Below are 17574 nucleotides of genomic sequence, written 5' to 3' on the forward strand. Positions count from 1 at the left end.
AGGCGGTCACTCCCTATTCCCATTCCCCAGACCCTGGCAACCGCTAATCTGCTTTCTGTCTCTGTGGATTTGCCTGTTCTAGACATTTCATATGAGTGGAATCTCAAAATATGTGTCTTTTGTGTCTGGCTTCTTTCACCTGGCATGTTTTCAAGGTTCATCTGTGTTGTAATATGAATCAGTGTTTCATTCCTTTTCATGGCTGAGTAGTATTCCGTTGTATGGCTATATCACATTTTGTTTATCTATTCATGGTTTGATGGATGAGTGGAATTGCTGGGTCATATGGTAACTCTAGGTTTAATTTTTATTTATTTATTTTTTATTTTTTTAAAGATGGGGTTTTGCCATGTTGCCCAGGCTGCTCTCAAACTACTGGGTTCATGTGATCTTTCTGCCTCAGCCTCCCAAAGTGTTGGGATTACAAATATGAGCCACTGTGCTTGGTCTTTTTTTTTTTTTTTTGAAACAGTTTCTCATGCTGTGTTCAGGCTGGAAAGTACAGTGGTAGAGTCATAGCTCACTGTCATCTTGAACTCCCAGGCTCAAGCAGTCCTCTTGCTTCAGCCTACCCAGTAGCTGGAACTACAGGTTCGTGCCACCATGCCTGGCTAATTTTTATTTTTTTAATTTCTTTTTCTTTTTATTTTTTGAGAGAGTCTCACTCTGTCACCCAGGCTGGAGTGCAGTGGTGTGATCTCAGCTCACTACAACCTCCACCTCCCGGTTCAAGTGATTCTCATGCCTCAACCTCCCCAGTATCTGGGACTATAGGCACCCACCACCACACCTGACTCAATTTTTTTTTTTTTTAATTTTTCGTAGAGATGGGGCTAAGCTGGTCTTGAACTCCTGGCCTCAAGTGATCCACCAGCCTCGATCTCCCAAAATGCTGGGATTACAGGCCTGAGCCACCATCCTCAGCCTACTTTTCCTTTAAAAAAAATTATATGTAATCCCAGCACTTTGGGAGGCCAAGGCGGGCGGATCATGAGGTCAGGAGATCAAGACCATCCTGGCCAGCATGGAGAAACCCTGTCTCTACTAAAATTACAAAAATTAGCCAGGCGTGGTGACACGCGCCTGTAATCCCAGCTACTCAGGAGGCTGAGGCAGGAGAATTGCTTGAACCTGGGAGGTGGAGGCTGCAGTGAGCCAAGATCGAGACATCGCACTCCAGCCTGGGCGACAGAGTGAGACTCCATCTCAAAAAAATATATATATATATATCTCCATCCTAGTGGGTGTGAAGTATCTCATGGTGGTTTTGACATTGACAATGAGCATCTTTTCATGTGCTTGTTGGTCATTTGTATGTCTTCTGTGGAGAAATGTCTGAGCTCCCATGTCCATACAAAGGATGCCCTGACATCAGAGAAGGAGATTTCAGCACTGGAATGAGAGGGGGTGTCAGAGACTGATCTCCCACTTAAATCTCTTCCAGAAACAAAGAAAAGACGTTAAGATTTGCCCAGTGTGGTAGCTCACGGCTGTAATCCCAACATTTTGGGAGGCTGAGGTGGGCAGATCACTTGAGGCCAGGAGTTTGAGATCAACCTGACCAACATGGTGAAACCCCATCTCTATTAAAAGTACAAAAATTAGCTGAGCACGATGGTACATGCCTGTAATCCCAGCTACTCCGGAGGCTGAGGTGGGAGGATTGCTTGAGTGTGGTAGGCGGAGGTAGCAGTGAGCCGAGATTGTGCCATTGCACTCCAGCCTGGGCAACAGAGTGAGACCCTGTCCAAAAAAAAAGAAGTCAATATGGGAGGTGAAAGGGTCAGGAGAGCAGAGCCTCAGGAGGAGGGGCCAGGCATGGGGAGAGGGGTGATCTCGCCCCACAGTGACCTTGGATTGGGCCCTCTCTCTGGTGGGCTGGCTGTGCTCACGCTGGTAGGCCTTGGGCCAAGGCCAGCCCCCCCTCACGCTCCTATCCCATCTCCCAGACACCGAGGGCTGTGACCGCGGCTGGCACAAGTTCCAGGGCCACTGTTACCGCTATTTTGCCCACCGGAGGGCATGGGAAGATGCCGAGAGGGACTGCCGCCGCCGCTCCGGCCACCTGACCAGCGTCCACTCACCAGAGGAGCACAGCTTCATTAATAGTAGGGGCTCTGGGGGAGGGGGCCACCTGCCTGGAGGGTGGGCAGGGGTGGCACTTGTAGTCCTTTTGCCAGGGCATCCCTTCCCTGGTTTTCAAGACGTCACCTTTCCAAAGCTGTGTTGATTAATGCAAGCCCTGACTGCTTCTTAATGCATGAAATCTGTCAATTCACTTGTTAATTCATACATTCACTTCATTCATTCATTCATTCATTCATTCACCAAATATTTACTGAGCACCTGCTGTGTGCCAGGCACCATTCCAGGAACACTGACACAGCATAGCAGTGATCAATGCTGACTTTGCTCTGTCCTCAGGGAGTGACCGTTTCTTGGGGAGGATATAGACAAACAAGTAAATATCTAAGTGAATAAGTCTATACTGTAATTCAACGGATCCTATGTGTGCTGATAACAAAACAGGGCCAAGAGATGGAGGGTGATGGGGGAAGTACCTGGGATGTGTTGGATGAAATAAGGAATGAGCCTTGCAAAGACCTAGGAGAGAGACAAGTGTTGCATTCATGTAATCTGGGACTTATTGATTTATTCATTATCCCTCTGCCTTTTGCTCATCCATCCATTTATTCTGTTTATTCTGTTTGCCGCCATCCCATCCCTTGTTGACTCCTTCGTTTCTTCCTTCCCTGGTTCGCTTGTTTCTTTTTCCTTGACGTATCCCACCGGGCCACTCCCTCCTGAGTGACTGGCTCGCGCCTTCTCATCTGTCTGCCCATCCAGCGCCCACTGGTGTCTCCTGTCCCCTACTTCTCATTTCTGCAAAGATGTGACAGTGCCTGGGTTTATTCCTGCTTCTCCTGGCCACAAACCCTGGCATAGCCTGGGCCTAATTCCGGTTCTTCCCATGCCTCACCCCTCTAAAAGAGGGTAGCCAGAGTCCTTGCTTTCGGAGGGTGGAGTGAGGACGCACCTGCAGCCTACACTGAAGCTGGGAGAGGGGTTCATGCCTGCCCCCCGACCCTCCTCCTCCTTGCTCTCCCTCCTACCTCCCCATCTTCCCTACCACTTCTTCCCCTCCTCCTTCCACTCCTCTTCCTCCCTCCTCCTCCCATCCTTTCTCCTCCTCCCTCTTAGTCCTCCCCTTCTCCCTCCCCCTCCTCCTCCTTCCACTCATCTTCCACCTCCTTTCGCCTCTTCATCCTCCCTACCCTTCTCCCTCTCCTCCTCCCATTCCTCCTCCTCCTCTCTCCTCTCCTCCCCCTTCCCTCCCCTCCTCCTTCCACTCATCTTCTTCCTTCTTTCTCTTCCTCATCCTGCCTCCTCCTCCTCCCATTCGTCTCCTCCTCCCTTATGCTCCTCCCCAGGCCTCCTCCCTTCTACTCCTCCTCCTTCCCTTTCCTCCCCCTTCCCTCTTGCTCTTCCTCTTCCCTTCCACTCCTCCTCCTTTCTCCTCCCCATTCTCCCTCCCACTCCTCTCCCTCCTCCCTCCAACTCTTCCCCTCCTCCTTCCATTCATCTTTCTCCTCCTTTCTTCTTCCTTTCTTCCTCCCTCTTCTCTCCCTCCTCCCTCCCATTCCTCTGCCTCCTCTTTCCACTCATATTCCTCCTCCTTTCTCTTCCCCATCCTTCCTCTCACTCCTCCCCTCCCTCTTCCACTGATCTTTCTCCTTTCTCTTCCCCCTCCTCCTTTCATTCCTCCCCCTCCTCCCTCCTGCTCCTCCTCCTCCCTTCCATTCCTCCTCCCTCCTCCCCATCCTTCTTCCTACTCCTGCCCCTCCTCCCTTTCACTCCTCCTCCTTTCTCCTCTCCCTCCTCCCCCTCTTCTCTCTCCTTCTCCCTCCCCCCACTTCCCTTCTCCAGCTCTTACAGAGGCTGGGGGAGGGCACCTGTGTCCTCCTTAACCTCTGTAAACTTCACTTCTATCTCCTTCGCTCTCCACCTCAACCTCCAGCCCACCTCCAGGCTGAGGAAGGGACTGGGTCTTCCCCTCCCATACATACCTCACCCGGCCCCCCGCCCATAGAGAGGCTGAGGAAGGGGCTCTGGATCCTCCTCCATCCCTGTACCCGCCTCTTCCCCTTTGATTTCCACCTTCTAGATCTTTCCCCCCACCCAGCCCACCTCCAGGCTGGGGAAGGTGAGGAATTCTTTCCTCCCACACCCTACCCCATCTCACCTGCGCCTCCGCCCTGGGCTGGAAGAGGCATGGGTGAACACCCAGACCCACAACCCCTGACCCTGCAGGCTTTGGGCACGAAAACACGTGGATCGGCCTGAACGACAGGATCGTGGAGAGGGATTTCCAGTGGACGGACAACACCGGGCTGGTGAGTGGCGGGGGCTGCAGGCCTAGGCTGCTGAGCTGCATCAGGCCTGCCATCTGGCCTCAGTTTACCCTTTTGTGCAAAGTTATCTCAATTGGGTGTCAAAGGTCTCTAGTGGCTCTAAGATGCTGGAGTTGGCAAAGGAGCTTCAAGTAAAGGCCTTCTCCCCTGACTTCCCCAGCCCAGGTAAACAGACCGTGCCCACCTAGCTGCAGAGGTTACAAACCTGAGACTAGGGTCTGACGCCTCCCCTACTCACTCTGCCTGGCCCCCAGCCATAGTCTCTCAAATATTCTCATTTCTAGGCTGGGCATGGAGGCTCACGCCTGTAATCCCAGCACTTTGGGAGGCCAAGGTGGGCAAATCACTTGAGACCAGCCTGGCCAACATGGTGAAATCCCGTCTCTACTAAAAATATAAAAATTAGGCGGGCGTGGCGGCGTATGCCTCTAATCCCAGCTACTCGGGAGGCTGAGGTGCGAGAATCGCTTGAACTTGTGGGGTGGAGGTTGCAGTGAGCCAAAATAACGCCACTGCACTTCAGCCTAGGTGATGATAGAACGAGATTCTGTCTCAAAACAAAACAAAACAAAACAAATATATATATATATATAGGCCGGGCGTGATGGCTCATGCCTGTACTCCCAGCACTTTGGGAGGCCAAGGCAGGCGAATCACGAGGTCAGGAGATTGAGACTATCCTGGTTAACATGGTGAAACCCCATCTCTACTAAAAAATACAACAAAATAGCCAGGCGTGGTGGCAGGCGCCTGTAGTCCCAGCTGCTCGGGAGGCTGAGGCAGGAGAATGGCATGAACCCGGGAGGCGGAGCTTGCAGTGAGCTGAGATCACGCCACTGCACTCCAGCCTGGGCGACAGAGCAAGACTCCGTCTCAAAAAAAAAAAGAAAAAAAAATATATATATATATATAAAAATATATAAAATTTCTAGGCCAGGCTGGTGGCTCATGCTTGTAATCCCAAGCACTTTGGGAGACTGAGGAGGATCACTTGAGTCCAGGAGTTCAAGGCTGCAGTGACCTGCACTCCAGCCTGGGTGACAGAGCGAGACCCTGTCTCTAAAAACATATTAGGTCAGCATCCTCCCTGCTTCAAGCCCTTCCAGACTCTCCATTGTTCTCAAGATAAAAATTCCCCTTCTCCCGCTATGTAAAAATCTGGCTGTTCCTCATACAGTTAAACATAGAAGCTGGGTACAGTGGTACGCGCCTGTAGTCTCAGCTACTCGGGAAGCTGAGGCGGGATGATCACTTAAGCCTAGGAATTGGAATCCAGCCTGGGCAACACAGTGAGACCCCCCGTCTCTAAAAATATAAAAATAAAAATAAAAAGTTAAACATAGAGTTACCATATGACCCAGCAATTCTACTCCTAGATACATACTCAGAAGAATTGAAAACAGAGGTTCAAACCGGTACAAAAATGTACATTATTCGGGTCACGGATACACTAAAAGCTAAGACTTTGCTAGTAGACAATATATATTTTATTATATGCATATGCATGTAATAAAATTGCACTTGTACCCTTTAAATTTATACAAACAGGCCGGGCACAGTGGCTCACGCCTGTAATCCCAGCACTTTGGAAGACTGAGGCAGGCGGATCACTTGAGGTCAGGAGTTCCAGAACAGCCTGACCAATGTGGTGAAACCCCATCTCTACTAAAAATACAAAAATTAGCTGGGCATGGTGGCGCGCACCCGTAATCCCAGCTACTTGGGAGTCTGAGGCAGGAGAATCACTTGAACCCGGGAGGCAGAAGTTGCAGTGAGACGAGATCACATCACTGCACTCCAGCCTAGGCAACAGAGCAGGACTCCATCTCTAAAAAACAAAACAAAACAAAAAAATTTTATACTAAGAAAGAAAAAGAGGCTGGGTGTGGTGGCTCACACCTGTAATCCTAGCACTTTGGGGAAGCCAAAGTAGGAGGATCGCTGCAGCCCAGGAGTTCGAGGCTCCAGTGACCTATGATTGCACCACTGTACTCCAGCCTGGGTGACAGAGCAAGACGCTGTCTCAAACAAAACAAAACAAAACAAAACAAAACAAAACAAAACAGGCCGGGTGCGGTGGGTGGCTCATGCCTGTAATCCCAGCACTTTGGGAGGCCAAGGCAAGTGGATCACCTAAAGTTGGGAGTTCGAGGCCAGCCTGAGCTACATGGCGAAACTCCATCTCTACAAAAAATTCAAAAATTGAGACAGAGTGAGACTCGGGCTCCAAAATAAAATAAAATAAAATAATAAACAAAACATGGAATGAGCCAAGCATAAAAGGCCAGCTGTTGTATGATTTTTTTTTTTTCATGAAGCATTCAGAGTAGGCAAATTTAGAGACAGGAAGTAGATTAGTGTTTGCCAGGGGACAGGGGTCGGGAGAAGGGGAAGTCACTAGTGCTCAATGGAGACAGAATTTTGGTGTGTCATGAGGAAAAAGTTCTGGAAATAGGCCACGCAGGGTGGCTCACGCCTGTAATCCCAACACTTTGGGAGGCCGAGGTAGGTGGATCACGAGGTCGGGAGTTCAAGACCAGCCTGACCTATTGGTCAGGTGAAACCCTGTGTCTACTAAAAATACAAAAATTAGCTGGGCGTGGTGGAGCGCATGTGTAATCCCAGCTACTCAGAGGCTGGGGCAGGAGAATCGCTTGAACCCGGAAACTGGAGGTTGCGGTGAGCCAAGATCACACCACTGCACTCCAGCCTGAGCGACAGAAAGAGACTCCATCTCAAAAAAAAAGTTCTGGAAATAATGGTGATGGTTATGCAACATTGTGAATGTAATTAATGTATTAAACTGCACACCGCCTCTTGAACCTGGGAGGCAGAAATTGCAGTGAGCCAAGGTCGCACCACTGTACTCCATCCTGAGTAATACAGACTCTGTCTCAAAAAAATAAAAATAAAAATAAACTGCACACGTAAAAATGGTTAAAATTGGCTGGGTGTGGTAGCTCAAGCCTGTAATTTCGGCAGTTTGGGAGGCCGAGGTGGGTGGATCGCGAGGTCAGGAGTTCAAGACCAGCCTGGCCAACATGGGGAAACCCCGTCTCTACTAAAAATACAAAAATTACAGGCGCATGCCTGTAATCCCAGCTACTCAGGAGGCTGGGGCAGGAGAATTGCTTGAACCAGGACCCGGGAGGTGGAGGTAGCAGTGAGCAAGATCGCGCCACTGCACTCCCACCTGGGCTCTGTCTCAAAACAAAACAAAACAAAAATGGTTAAAATTAGGAATTTTGTGCTATATATATTTTGCCACCGTTTCTAAAAATTCACCTCCTTTCCTCTAATGCAAGATCTGGTCCCTCTCCACTCTCTGAGCATACCCCAGCCCCATCACACAGCTCCAGCCTCACTAGGCTTTGTCTGTTCCTCAAGCAGAACAAGTTCAAGTTCAGTCCTGCCTCTGAGCCTTCACACTGGTGGTTCCCTTTGCTAGGAATGCTGTTCCCTGTCTGAACCCTTACTACTTTTTTTTTTTTTTTTTTTGAGACAGAGTCTCACTCTGTCACCCAGGCTGGAGTTCAGTGGTGCAACCCAGCTCACTCTGCCTCCCAGGCTCAAGCGATTCTCCTGCTTCAGCCTCCTGAGTAGCTTGGGACTACAGGTGCGCACCATCGTGCCCGACTAATTTTTGTATTTTTATTAGATACAGGGTTTCACCTTGTTGTCCAAGGTGGTCCTGAACTCCTGACCTCAAGTGATCTGCCCCCCTTGGCCTCTCAACATGCTGGGATTACAGATGTGAGCCACCGTGCCCGGCCTTGAATCCTTACCATCTTTGATTCTTTAACTCTCACATTGCCTCCTTAGGGAAGTCCTCCTGGACTTCAGGCTGAGATCACCATTTGTCCCACCATTTATCTTTTTTTGTGTGTGTGACGGAGTCTCGGTCTTGTCGCCCAGGCTGGAGTGCCATAGTGCAATCTTGGCTCACTGCAACCTCTGCCTCTCAGGTTCAAGAAATTGTCCTGCTGGGATTACAGAAGCACACCACCACACCTGGCTAATTTTTTTTTTTTTTTTTAGTGGCGACGGTGTTTCACCATATTGACCAGGCAGGTCTCGAACTCCCGACCTCCGGTGATCTGCCCACCGTGGCCTCCCAAAGTGCTAGGATTACAGGCATGAGCCACCAGGCCCGGCCTTGTCCCACCATTTATCTAACACTGATTCATGTTGAAAATGAACTGGGTGCGGCCAGGCACCCAGGGAGGCAGGAGGACCAGGGAGGGGGATGATGCAGCTTCCAAGCCACAGGAATGGTGGCTTGGATGACAGTGGTGGCCCCCCTCAGGATGGGCAGGACAGTGGCCATTGTAGAGATGGGAACACTGAATCCCTGTGAGTTTGAGGGTTCTGGCCAGGGGAGTCCCACAGCAGGAAGTGCCAGAACCTGGGCTGCAACAGAGGTCCCCTGAACAACTCCCCGCCCCCTATTCCTGCAGCAATTCGAGAACTGGCGAGAGAACCAGCCGGACAATTTCTTTGCGGGTGGCGAGGACTGTGTGGTGATGGTGGCGCATGAAAGCGGGCGCTGGAACGATGTCCCCTGCAACTACAACCTACCCTATGTCTGCAAGAAGGGCACAGGTATGCGGTGCCCCCTGCTCCTTTTCCTCTCTGTCACTTTTGCTCACTGGTTCTCTGTTGCCCAGGCTGGAATGCAGTGGCATAATCATGGCTCATCACAGCCTCCACCTCCTGGGCTCAAGCGATCCTCCTGCCTCAGCCTCCCGTGTAGCTGGGACTATAGGCATGCATCAAACTGCCCAGATAATTTTTGTATTTTTTTGTAGAGATGGGGTTTTGCCATGTTGCCCAGGCTGGTCTTAAACTCCTGGGCTCAAGTAATCTGCCTGCCTCAGCCTCTCAAAGTGCTGAGATCATATGCATAAGCCATTGTGCCCAGGCTTGATTCGTTTTTTTTTTTCATGAAGCATTCAGAGTAGGCAAATTTAGATAGAGGAAGTAGATTAGTGTTTGCTAGGGGACAGGGGTCGGGAGAAGAGGGAGTCACTAGTGCCCAATGGATACAGAATTTTGGTGTGTCGTGATGAAAAAGTTCTGGAAATAGGCCATGCGGGGTGGCTAACATCTATAATCCCAACACTTTGGGAGGCCGAGGTGGGTGGCATTATATATATATTTTTTAATTTATTCTTATTTTATTTTTATTTATTTATTTACGTTTTTGGAGACAGTGTTACTCTTGTTGCCCAGGCTAGAGTGCGGTGGCGTGATCTCAGCTCACTTTAACCTCCACCTCCCAGGTTCAAGTGATTCTCCTGCCTCAGCCTCCTGAGAAGCTGGTATTACAGGCGTATGCCATCACGCCCAGCTGATTTTTATATTATTAGTAGAGACGGGGGTTTTGCCATGTTGGGCAGGGTGGTCTCGAACTCCTGACCTCAGGTGATCCACCCACCTCGGCCTCCCAAAGGGCAGGGATTACAAGTGTGAGCCACCATACCCGGCTTTCATCTTTTTAAGTTGGTAAATGTCAGCCCAGCCAGTTCTCACTTTCCATCAGCGTGTGAGAGTGCTTGTTTCCTCCCACCCTTGCCAACTCTGCACATTCTCAAACTTTTGTTCTTTGTTCATCTAAGTGAGGAAGATAGTATCTCATTGTTATCTTAGTTTGCATGCCTTTAAGGATGAGAATAACCAATTGTTTTTTGTTTGTTTGAGATGGAGTCACTCTGTCATCCAAGCTGGAGTGCAGTGTTACAGTCTCAGCTCACTGCAACCTCTGCCTCCCAGGTTCAAGCGATTCTCCTGCCTCAGCCTCCCGAGTAGCTGGGATTATGGGCACACACCATACCTGGTTAATTTTTTTTTTTTTTATTTTTAGTGGAGATGGGCTTTCACCATGTTGACCAGGCTGGTCTCAAACTTCTGACCTTAAGTAGTCTGCCCACCTCAGCCTCCCAAAGTTCTGGGGTTACAGGTGTGAGCCACCATGCCTGGCCTAACCAACTGTTTATATGTTGACAGGCTATTGGCATGTATGTCTTTCCCTATGAACTGACTTGATCTTGCTGATTTTTAAGAGATCTTTATATATGAAAGAAATCATTTGTATACATTTGTATGTCCACCTTTCTCTTATACTTTTGTTCGTGTTTGCTTCCATTTCTTTGTCAGTTTTCACATCCTCCCCCCTCCCCATTTATTCATGTATTTAGTTTTGTAACAGGGTCTTGCGATGTTGCCCAGGCTGGAGTACAGTGGCATTATCACGGCTCACTGCAGATCACTTGAACTCCAGGGCTCAAGTAACCCTCCTACCTCAGTCTTACCAGTAGCTGGGACTGTGGGTGCACACCACCATGCCTGGCTTGTTTATTTATTTATTTATTTATGAGATGGAGTCTTGCTCTGTCGCCCAGGCTGGAGTGCAGTGGTGCGATCTTGGCTCACTGCAAGCTCTGCCTCCCAAGTTCACGCTATTCTCCTGCCTTAGCCTCCCAGCAGTTGGGACTACAGGCGCCCACCACCACACCTGGCTAATTTTTTGTATTTTGGGGTTTCACCGTATTAGCCAGGATGGTCTCGATCTCCTGACCTTGTGATCTGCCCACCTCAGCCTCCCAAAGTGCTGGGATTACAGGCATGAGCCACCACACCCAGAACTTATTTTTAAATTTTTTTGTAGAGACAGGAGTTTTGCTGTGTTGCCCAGGCTGGTCTCAAACTCCCGGACTGAAGCAATCCTTCCGCCTCAGCCTCCCAAAGTGCTGGCATTACAGGTGTGAGCTGCCGCACCCAGCCTTTTATTTGCTTAGATAATTATTCTTGCCTTCTGTCTTCTTCACTCCCATTGTGCACTACCTAAGAAGTAGATAGTGAGGTGTGCCAGGAGGTTGCTGTCCCTAAGGAGCTGCTGATTTGGGTAGAAGAGACAGACAGACACAATCACTTCCAGCCCTATGAGATCAGAACTGGGCAAAGACCTGTTGACGTGCTGAGGCAGGTATCATTTCCAATAAAACTCAAAACAAGTTTACGGCCACCAGGCATGGTGGCTCATGCCTGTCATCCCAGCACTTTGGGAGGCCGAGGAGGGAGGATCGCTTGAGCCCATGGGTTCAAAATCAGCCCGGGCAACATAGTGGTACCCCATCGTTACAAAAAATCAAAAAATTAACTAGGCTTGGTGGTGCGCACCTGTAGTCTCAACTACTTGAGAGGCTGAGTTGGGAGGATCCCTTGAGCCTGGGAGGTTGAGGCTGCAGTGAGCTGTGATTGTGCCACTGCACTCCAGCCTGGGCGACAGAGGAAGACCCTCTTTTAAAAACAACAAGAACCAGGCACAGTGGCTCACACCTGTTATCCCAGCACTTTGGGAGGCCAAGCCAGGCAGATCATCTGAGGTCAGGAGTTCAAGACCAGCCTGGCCAACATGACGAAACCAGGTCTCTACTAAAAATACAAAAATTAACCAGGCATGGTGGTGCATGTCTGTAATCCCAGCTCCTTGGGAGGCTGAGGCAGGAGAATCACTTGAGTATGGGAGGCAGGGGTTGCAGTGAGCCAAGATCATGCCACTGCACTCCAGTCTGGGAGAGAGAGTGAGACCCTGTCTGAAAACAAGAAAAAATATATACAAAAATTAGCCAGGTGTGGATTACAGGCTGGTGCCCATAATCCCAGCTACTTGGAAGGCTGAGGCAGGAGAATCGCTTGAACCAGAGAGGCGGAGGTTGCAGTGAGGCAAGAGTGCGTCACTGCACTCCAGCCTAGGTGACAGAGCAAAACTCTGTCTCATACAACAACAACTAGTTTAGCCCAGATGTGAGCACTTCTCTCACCGGAGATTCCTCTGTCCCAGTGCTCTGTGGTCCCCCTCCAGCAGTGGAGAATGCCTCACTCATCGGTACCCGCAAGGCCAAGTACAATGTCCATGCCACTGTAAGGTACCAGTGCAATGAAGGATTTGCCCAGCACCATGTGGCCACCATTCGATGCCGGAGCAATGGCAAGTGGGACAGGCCCCAAATTGTCTGCACCAAACGTAAGTAGCTTCTCCCAGAGACTTCAACATAGGTTTTTGGTATTTCTAGTTTCCAATTAAGACATCCTATTACTCCACGCATTGATCTGGCTTAATGTCTGCCTGATAATACAGCCTTGCAGATAAGTAAGAACTTACCAGCCTGTCTGATGTTTCCTTCATTTGTATATGTGTGTGTGTGTGTGTGTGTGTGTGTGTGTGTGTGTGTGTGTGTGTTTGAGATGGAGTCTTGCTCTGTTGCCCAGGCTGGAGTGCAGTGGCACAATCTCAGCTCACTGAAACCTCCCGGGTTCAAGCGATCCTTGTGTTTCAGCCTCCTGAGTAGCTGGGATCACAGGTGTTCACTGCCATGCCCATCTAATTTTTGTATTTTTAGTAGAGACAGGGTTTCGCTATGTTGGCCAGGCTGGTCTTGAACTCCTAACTTCAGGTGATCTGCCCACCTCAGCCTCCCAAAGTTCTGGGATTACAGGCGTGAGCCATCACACCCGGCCTGGTTTTTTTTTGTTTTGTTTTGTTTTGTTTTGTTTTTGGAACAGAGTCTCACTCTGTTGCCCAGGCTGGAGTGCGAGGCTCAACCACAGCTCACTGTAGCCTCATCCTCCCAGGCTCAAGGGATCCTCCCAACTCAGCCTCCCAAATAGCTGGGACTACAGGCATGTGCCACCATGCCTGGCTAATTTTTTGATTTTTGTAGAGACAGGGTCTTGCTATGTTGCCCAGGCTGGTCTCAAACTCCTGGCTTCAAGAGATCCTCCCATTTTGGCCTCCCAAAGTGCTGGGATGACAGGGATGAGCCCTCATGTCTGGCCGCTTTCCTCTACTTTCTCTCCTGAGGAGACCCACTGCATCAGGCCACCTGCTTCTCACCACCTTTTGTCCCTTCCCTGTCCTCCCTCACTTCCCTGCAGCCAGACGTTCACATCGGATGCGGCGACACCACCACCACCACCAACACCACCACCAGCATCACCACCACAAATCCCACAAGGAGCGCAGAAAACACAAGAAACACCCAATGGAGGACTGGGAGAAGGATGAAGGAAATTTCTGCTGAAGAACCAGAAAAAAAGAAAGCACAACACCTTTCCCACGCCTCCTCTGGAGCCTTCCCCTGGGGAGACAGAACCCAGAGAAACAAGAGAGTCCAGAAGTCCCCGAACCCCAAACCACATCCCCCCACACATAATCCTTTGTACAAAGCTCCTCTTCCCTTTTTTTACATACGCAAGATCCTCTTGGCAGGTGGAGCCAGGTGTCTGAAAAGTCCATTCTCGTCTGGCTGAACTCTGGGAGCGTCTCCCAGCTGAGGGAAGCACAAGTAGCAAAGCTCATTGGTCTGGTCTCTTGTTTGCCAGGCTGATTGAAGCAGGCCTTGATGAGGGTGCATGAGTGTATGTTTGCATTCACATGAAGGAATTGCTTTTCACACCAGAAATTCAGACTTAGTCAATGTAGGCTGAATTCCTAAATCCAGGAAGAAGCCTGGACGTAGGGTCATTAGCTTTGGGAACAGAAGGCTACACAGAAGCACACTTTTTTTGAACCTGACAACAGCTCTCCCTTTACCCTGGGCTTCAGCCCAAGTTCCGTCTTTGGTCTTGGTGGATAAACACATACAGTGTGGAAATCCGATGTACTGCATTTTAGGGATGTTTTTAGGACAACCTCCCTCCATGCCATCAGAGTTAGGAGTGAGAATAATCAAAGCAATATGTAGGTGATGGAGGGAGAGTGTATTGCTAACCCTTCCAGGTCTAGTCCAGTGCTGAGATTTGGTGGTTCTGCATGTGTGATTAATCTCTTTCACACAAATAGACGAGAGGATATTTAGGGCTAGATGAGCCCAGATTTCTTCCCCCTCCATCTCTCAGGGAGACAAAGAACCTCCTTCCTGGACCAAGGAGGTGCTGCCAAGTTTTCTAGCCCAGTGCCCGTACCCAGTCCTCAAGCAGACATTGGTAGTGCCCCTGCCCTGGGTCCCACCCCTGCCCCACCCCACCCTTTTCCCTGGCCATTGCCTGGTGGTCTAGAAACACTTAAAACTTGAAGTAGTGACACCTACCTGCGGTCATATTGTAGAGAGATGCTCAGTGTTAAAACTGAAACATACACACACACACACACACACATACACATTTTTCTCTTGTAGATTTTAATTTTTTAAGTGGAAAAGAACTCACCTTGTCTTCCTCCCCCAAATGTGCAACCTGTGGAAGGTCTCTCCACACCAGAGGCCAGGAGCCAGTTCCCTCATCTCTGGCAGGAAAGATCCACAGCTTTTCCTCCATGTCTGTTACCCACTTTCAGCAGTCTGGGTAAAATCTGTGGATTAGGGTTAAAAACACTGTGGAAAATGGCCCTCTTCAGGAAAGAAAAATAAGAAAATGCATGGACCTCCTAGGGGTTCAGTAAAGAAAGAAATGTGTTAATTGAGCCTGAATCCCTTCTGGGAAGTAATAATGACCATTGACAACTAAGAAGTAGACACCATGCTAAGGATTTACATACAATCTCCTTGAATTTTCTCAATAGCCCATTGACTTAGAAACTGTTACTTTCCCATTTTACACACAGTGAAACTGAGGCTCAGATATAAAGGAAAGGTACTGGCTTGAAGTCACAACCACGACAGGAGTAAGGATTTGGAGTAAGGAACTGTGGCTCTCCTTATACTTGATCTTCATCACCAGATCCTTACTCCAAATCCAGGAGTCAGAGCCAACTCCTATCTTGGCTCTGACCCAAATCCTGCTCTGGACTCTGGAGAGGAGACTGAAACATAATTGCACCCTCATACACATTTAGGAGATGGTTAAGAAGTGTAAACTGAACCCTGATCTTTGTCTTCAATCTTCCTCCCTATAGACATCTATCTTATTATGGTTATTATTCAGAAAACCCAGGGATACAGGTTTGTCTTCTTACTTTGATAACTCTTCTTAGTTTAAAATAATAATAATAACACATCTTTGGTCATCCATGTCACACAAAAATTTTCCTTTGTTTGTGGGGGGCCGGGGATGCAGGGGTCTGGGGATGCAATGTTTTTTGGGGGGTCTTGGTTTATGCTGCCTGCCCTTGCGCCCCTCAGCCATTTGCCCTGCCCCCACCTCGGCTCCACGGTGGGAGGGGGCTCTGGTCTTTTCTAAAGTGGGTGGTTTGTCTTTTGATCTTTCCCTTTGGGATGTGCGTGTGTGTCTGCGTGTGCCATGTGCGTGGCACGCATGAGTGTGTGTGCGTGTGAACGGCTTTGAGTCCTGCTGGTTTTGCTGTGAGCTGCAGTGTTCTGTGAGTCTGTGGTATCTGACACTGTGGATATTAATGTACTTCTTGGACATTTTAATAAATTTTTTAACAGTTCAACCTGCCTGTCACCACCTGATGCCTTCATTCATTCATTCATTCATTCATTCAGCAAGTATTTACTGAGCAGCTATTGTGATCCAGGGTGATCTAGTACTGGGTGCTGGGGAGATAGTGGTGAACAGAGAAGATTTGGTCTTTAGTGGGTGGTCAGAGAAGCCTTCCCAGAGGAGGGGAATAGAATCTAAAGGAGAAGTCGCATTAACTAGATGAGGAGAGAAAGAAAGGAAAGGCATTCCACTCAGAGGAAAGAGCAAAAGCGAAAGTCCTCTTGCAGAAGGGAGCGGGCGCGGTGGCTCATGCGCCCAGTACCTTGGGAGGCCAAGCTGGGCGGATCACAGGGTCAAGAGATCGAGACCATCTTGGCCAACATGGTGAAACCCCATCTCTATTAAAAATACAAAAATTAGGCCAGGCGCGGTGGCTCATGCCTGTAATCCCAGCACTTTGGGAGGCCGAGGTGGGCGGATCACGAGGTCAGGAGATCAAGACCATCCTGGCTAACACGGTGAAACCCCATCTCTGCTAAAAATACAAAAAATTAGCTGGGCATAGTGGTGGGCGCCTGTGGTCCCAGCAACTCGGGAGGCTGAGGCAGGAGAATGGCGTGAGCCCGGGAGGCGGAGCTTGCAGTGAGCCAAGATCGCGCCGCTGCACTCCAGCCTAGGTGACAGAGCAAAACTCCGTCTCAAAAAAAAAAACAAACAAACAAAAAAAAAAAATTAGCTGGCCATGGTGGCATGCGCCTGTAGCCCCAGCTACTCAGGAGGCTGAGTTAGGAGAATCACTTGAACCAAGGAGGCAGAAGTTGCAGTGAGCTGAGATCGTGCCACTGTACTTTAGCCTGGCAACAGAGAAAGACTTTGTCTCAAAAAAAAAAAAAGAAAAAAGAAAAAGAAAAAAAGGAAGGGCTCACACAAATCAATAGGAAAAAGACAAATCCAGTAGCCAAGCAGGCAAAAGATATAAAGAAAATGTTTACAAAAAAGGAAATAGCAGCTCTAAAACTACAACATAGACTCAATAAAATAATACACATTTTGCAAGAACATCTAGATTCACAAGAAAGGGCATAAAAATATAAGAGAATAAACAAATGTAACAAAAGATGGCTGGGCCTGGTGGCTCACGCCTGTAATCCCAGCAATTTGGGAGGCTAAGTTGAGCAGATCACATGGGGCCAGGAGTTCAAGACCAGCCTGGCCAACATGGTGAAACCCTGTCTCTACTAAACATACAAAAATTAGCCATGCGTGGTGATGCACACGTGTAATCCCAGCTACTCAGGAGGCTGATGCAGGAGAATCACTTGAACCCAGGAGGTGGAGGTTGCAGTGAGCCAAGGTCACGACATTGCACTCCAACCTGGGTGATGGAGTGATCTCCGTCTCAAAAGAAAAAAAAAAAGAGAGAGAGAGAGATCCTTGCATACATCAAAGATGATAATGTGCTTGAACTATGAATGATTTACAATTTGCTCGACCACCTGCACCTAAGGTCAAAGTTGGTGGTGATGGTTGGAGATGTTCAACCTCACAAATAGAATCGCAAGCAACAATCACAGTGAGATACTATTTTTCACCTATCAGATTGACAAAAATAAAAAGTGACAAGACATGAGGCTGATGAGGATGTGTGGAACAGGTGAGTACTTTTTTTTTTTGAGGAGTCTCACTCTATCGCCCAGGCTGGAGTACAGTGGCGTGATCTCAGCTCACTGTAACCTCCGCCTCCTTGGTTCAAGTGATTCTCCTGCCTCAATCTCCTGAG

At 49.0% G+C, this 17574-nt stretch overlaps 1 protein-coding gene across 2 annotated transcripts in view; it reads left to right on the plus strand.

Moving 5' to 3' along the window:
* LOC105469066 (neurocan) overlaps positions 1–15804 on the plus strand; it is a 40533-nt gene extending 24729 nt beyond the window's left edge. Inside the window, exons 11-15 of one of the 2 annotated variants that reach the window (XM_011720883.3) lie at positions 1950–2108; positions 4312–4394; positions 8870–9014; positions 12256–12438; positions 13350–15804. In XM_011720883.3, the coding sequence (XP_011719185.2) occupies positions 1950–2108; positions 4312–4394; positions 8870–9014; positions 12256–12438; positions 13350–13495 (716 nt within the window). In that variant the 3' untranslated portion in view covers positions 13496–15804. The remainder of the gene's footprint in view (positions 1–1949; positions 2109–4311; positions 4395–8869; positions 9015–12255; positions 12439–13349) is intronic. The other variant, XM_011720047.2, reaches the window with a different exon arrangement.
* Positions 15805–17574: the final 1770 nt, after the last annotated feature.

The sequence above is a fragment of the Macaca nemestrina genome, chromosome 20, assembly GCF_043159975.1.
Source record: "Macaca nemestrina isolate mMacNem1 chromosome 20, mMacNem.hap1, whole genome shotgun sequence".
Taxonomy (NCBI): Eukaryota; Metazoa; Chordata; class Mammalia; order Primates; family Cercopithecidae; genus Macaca; species Macaca nemestrina.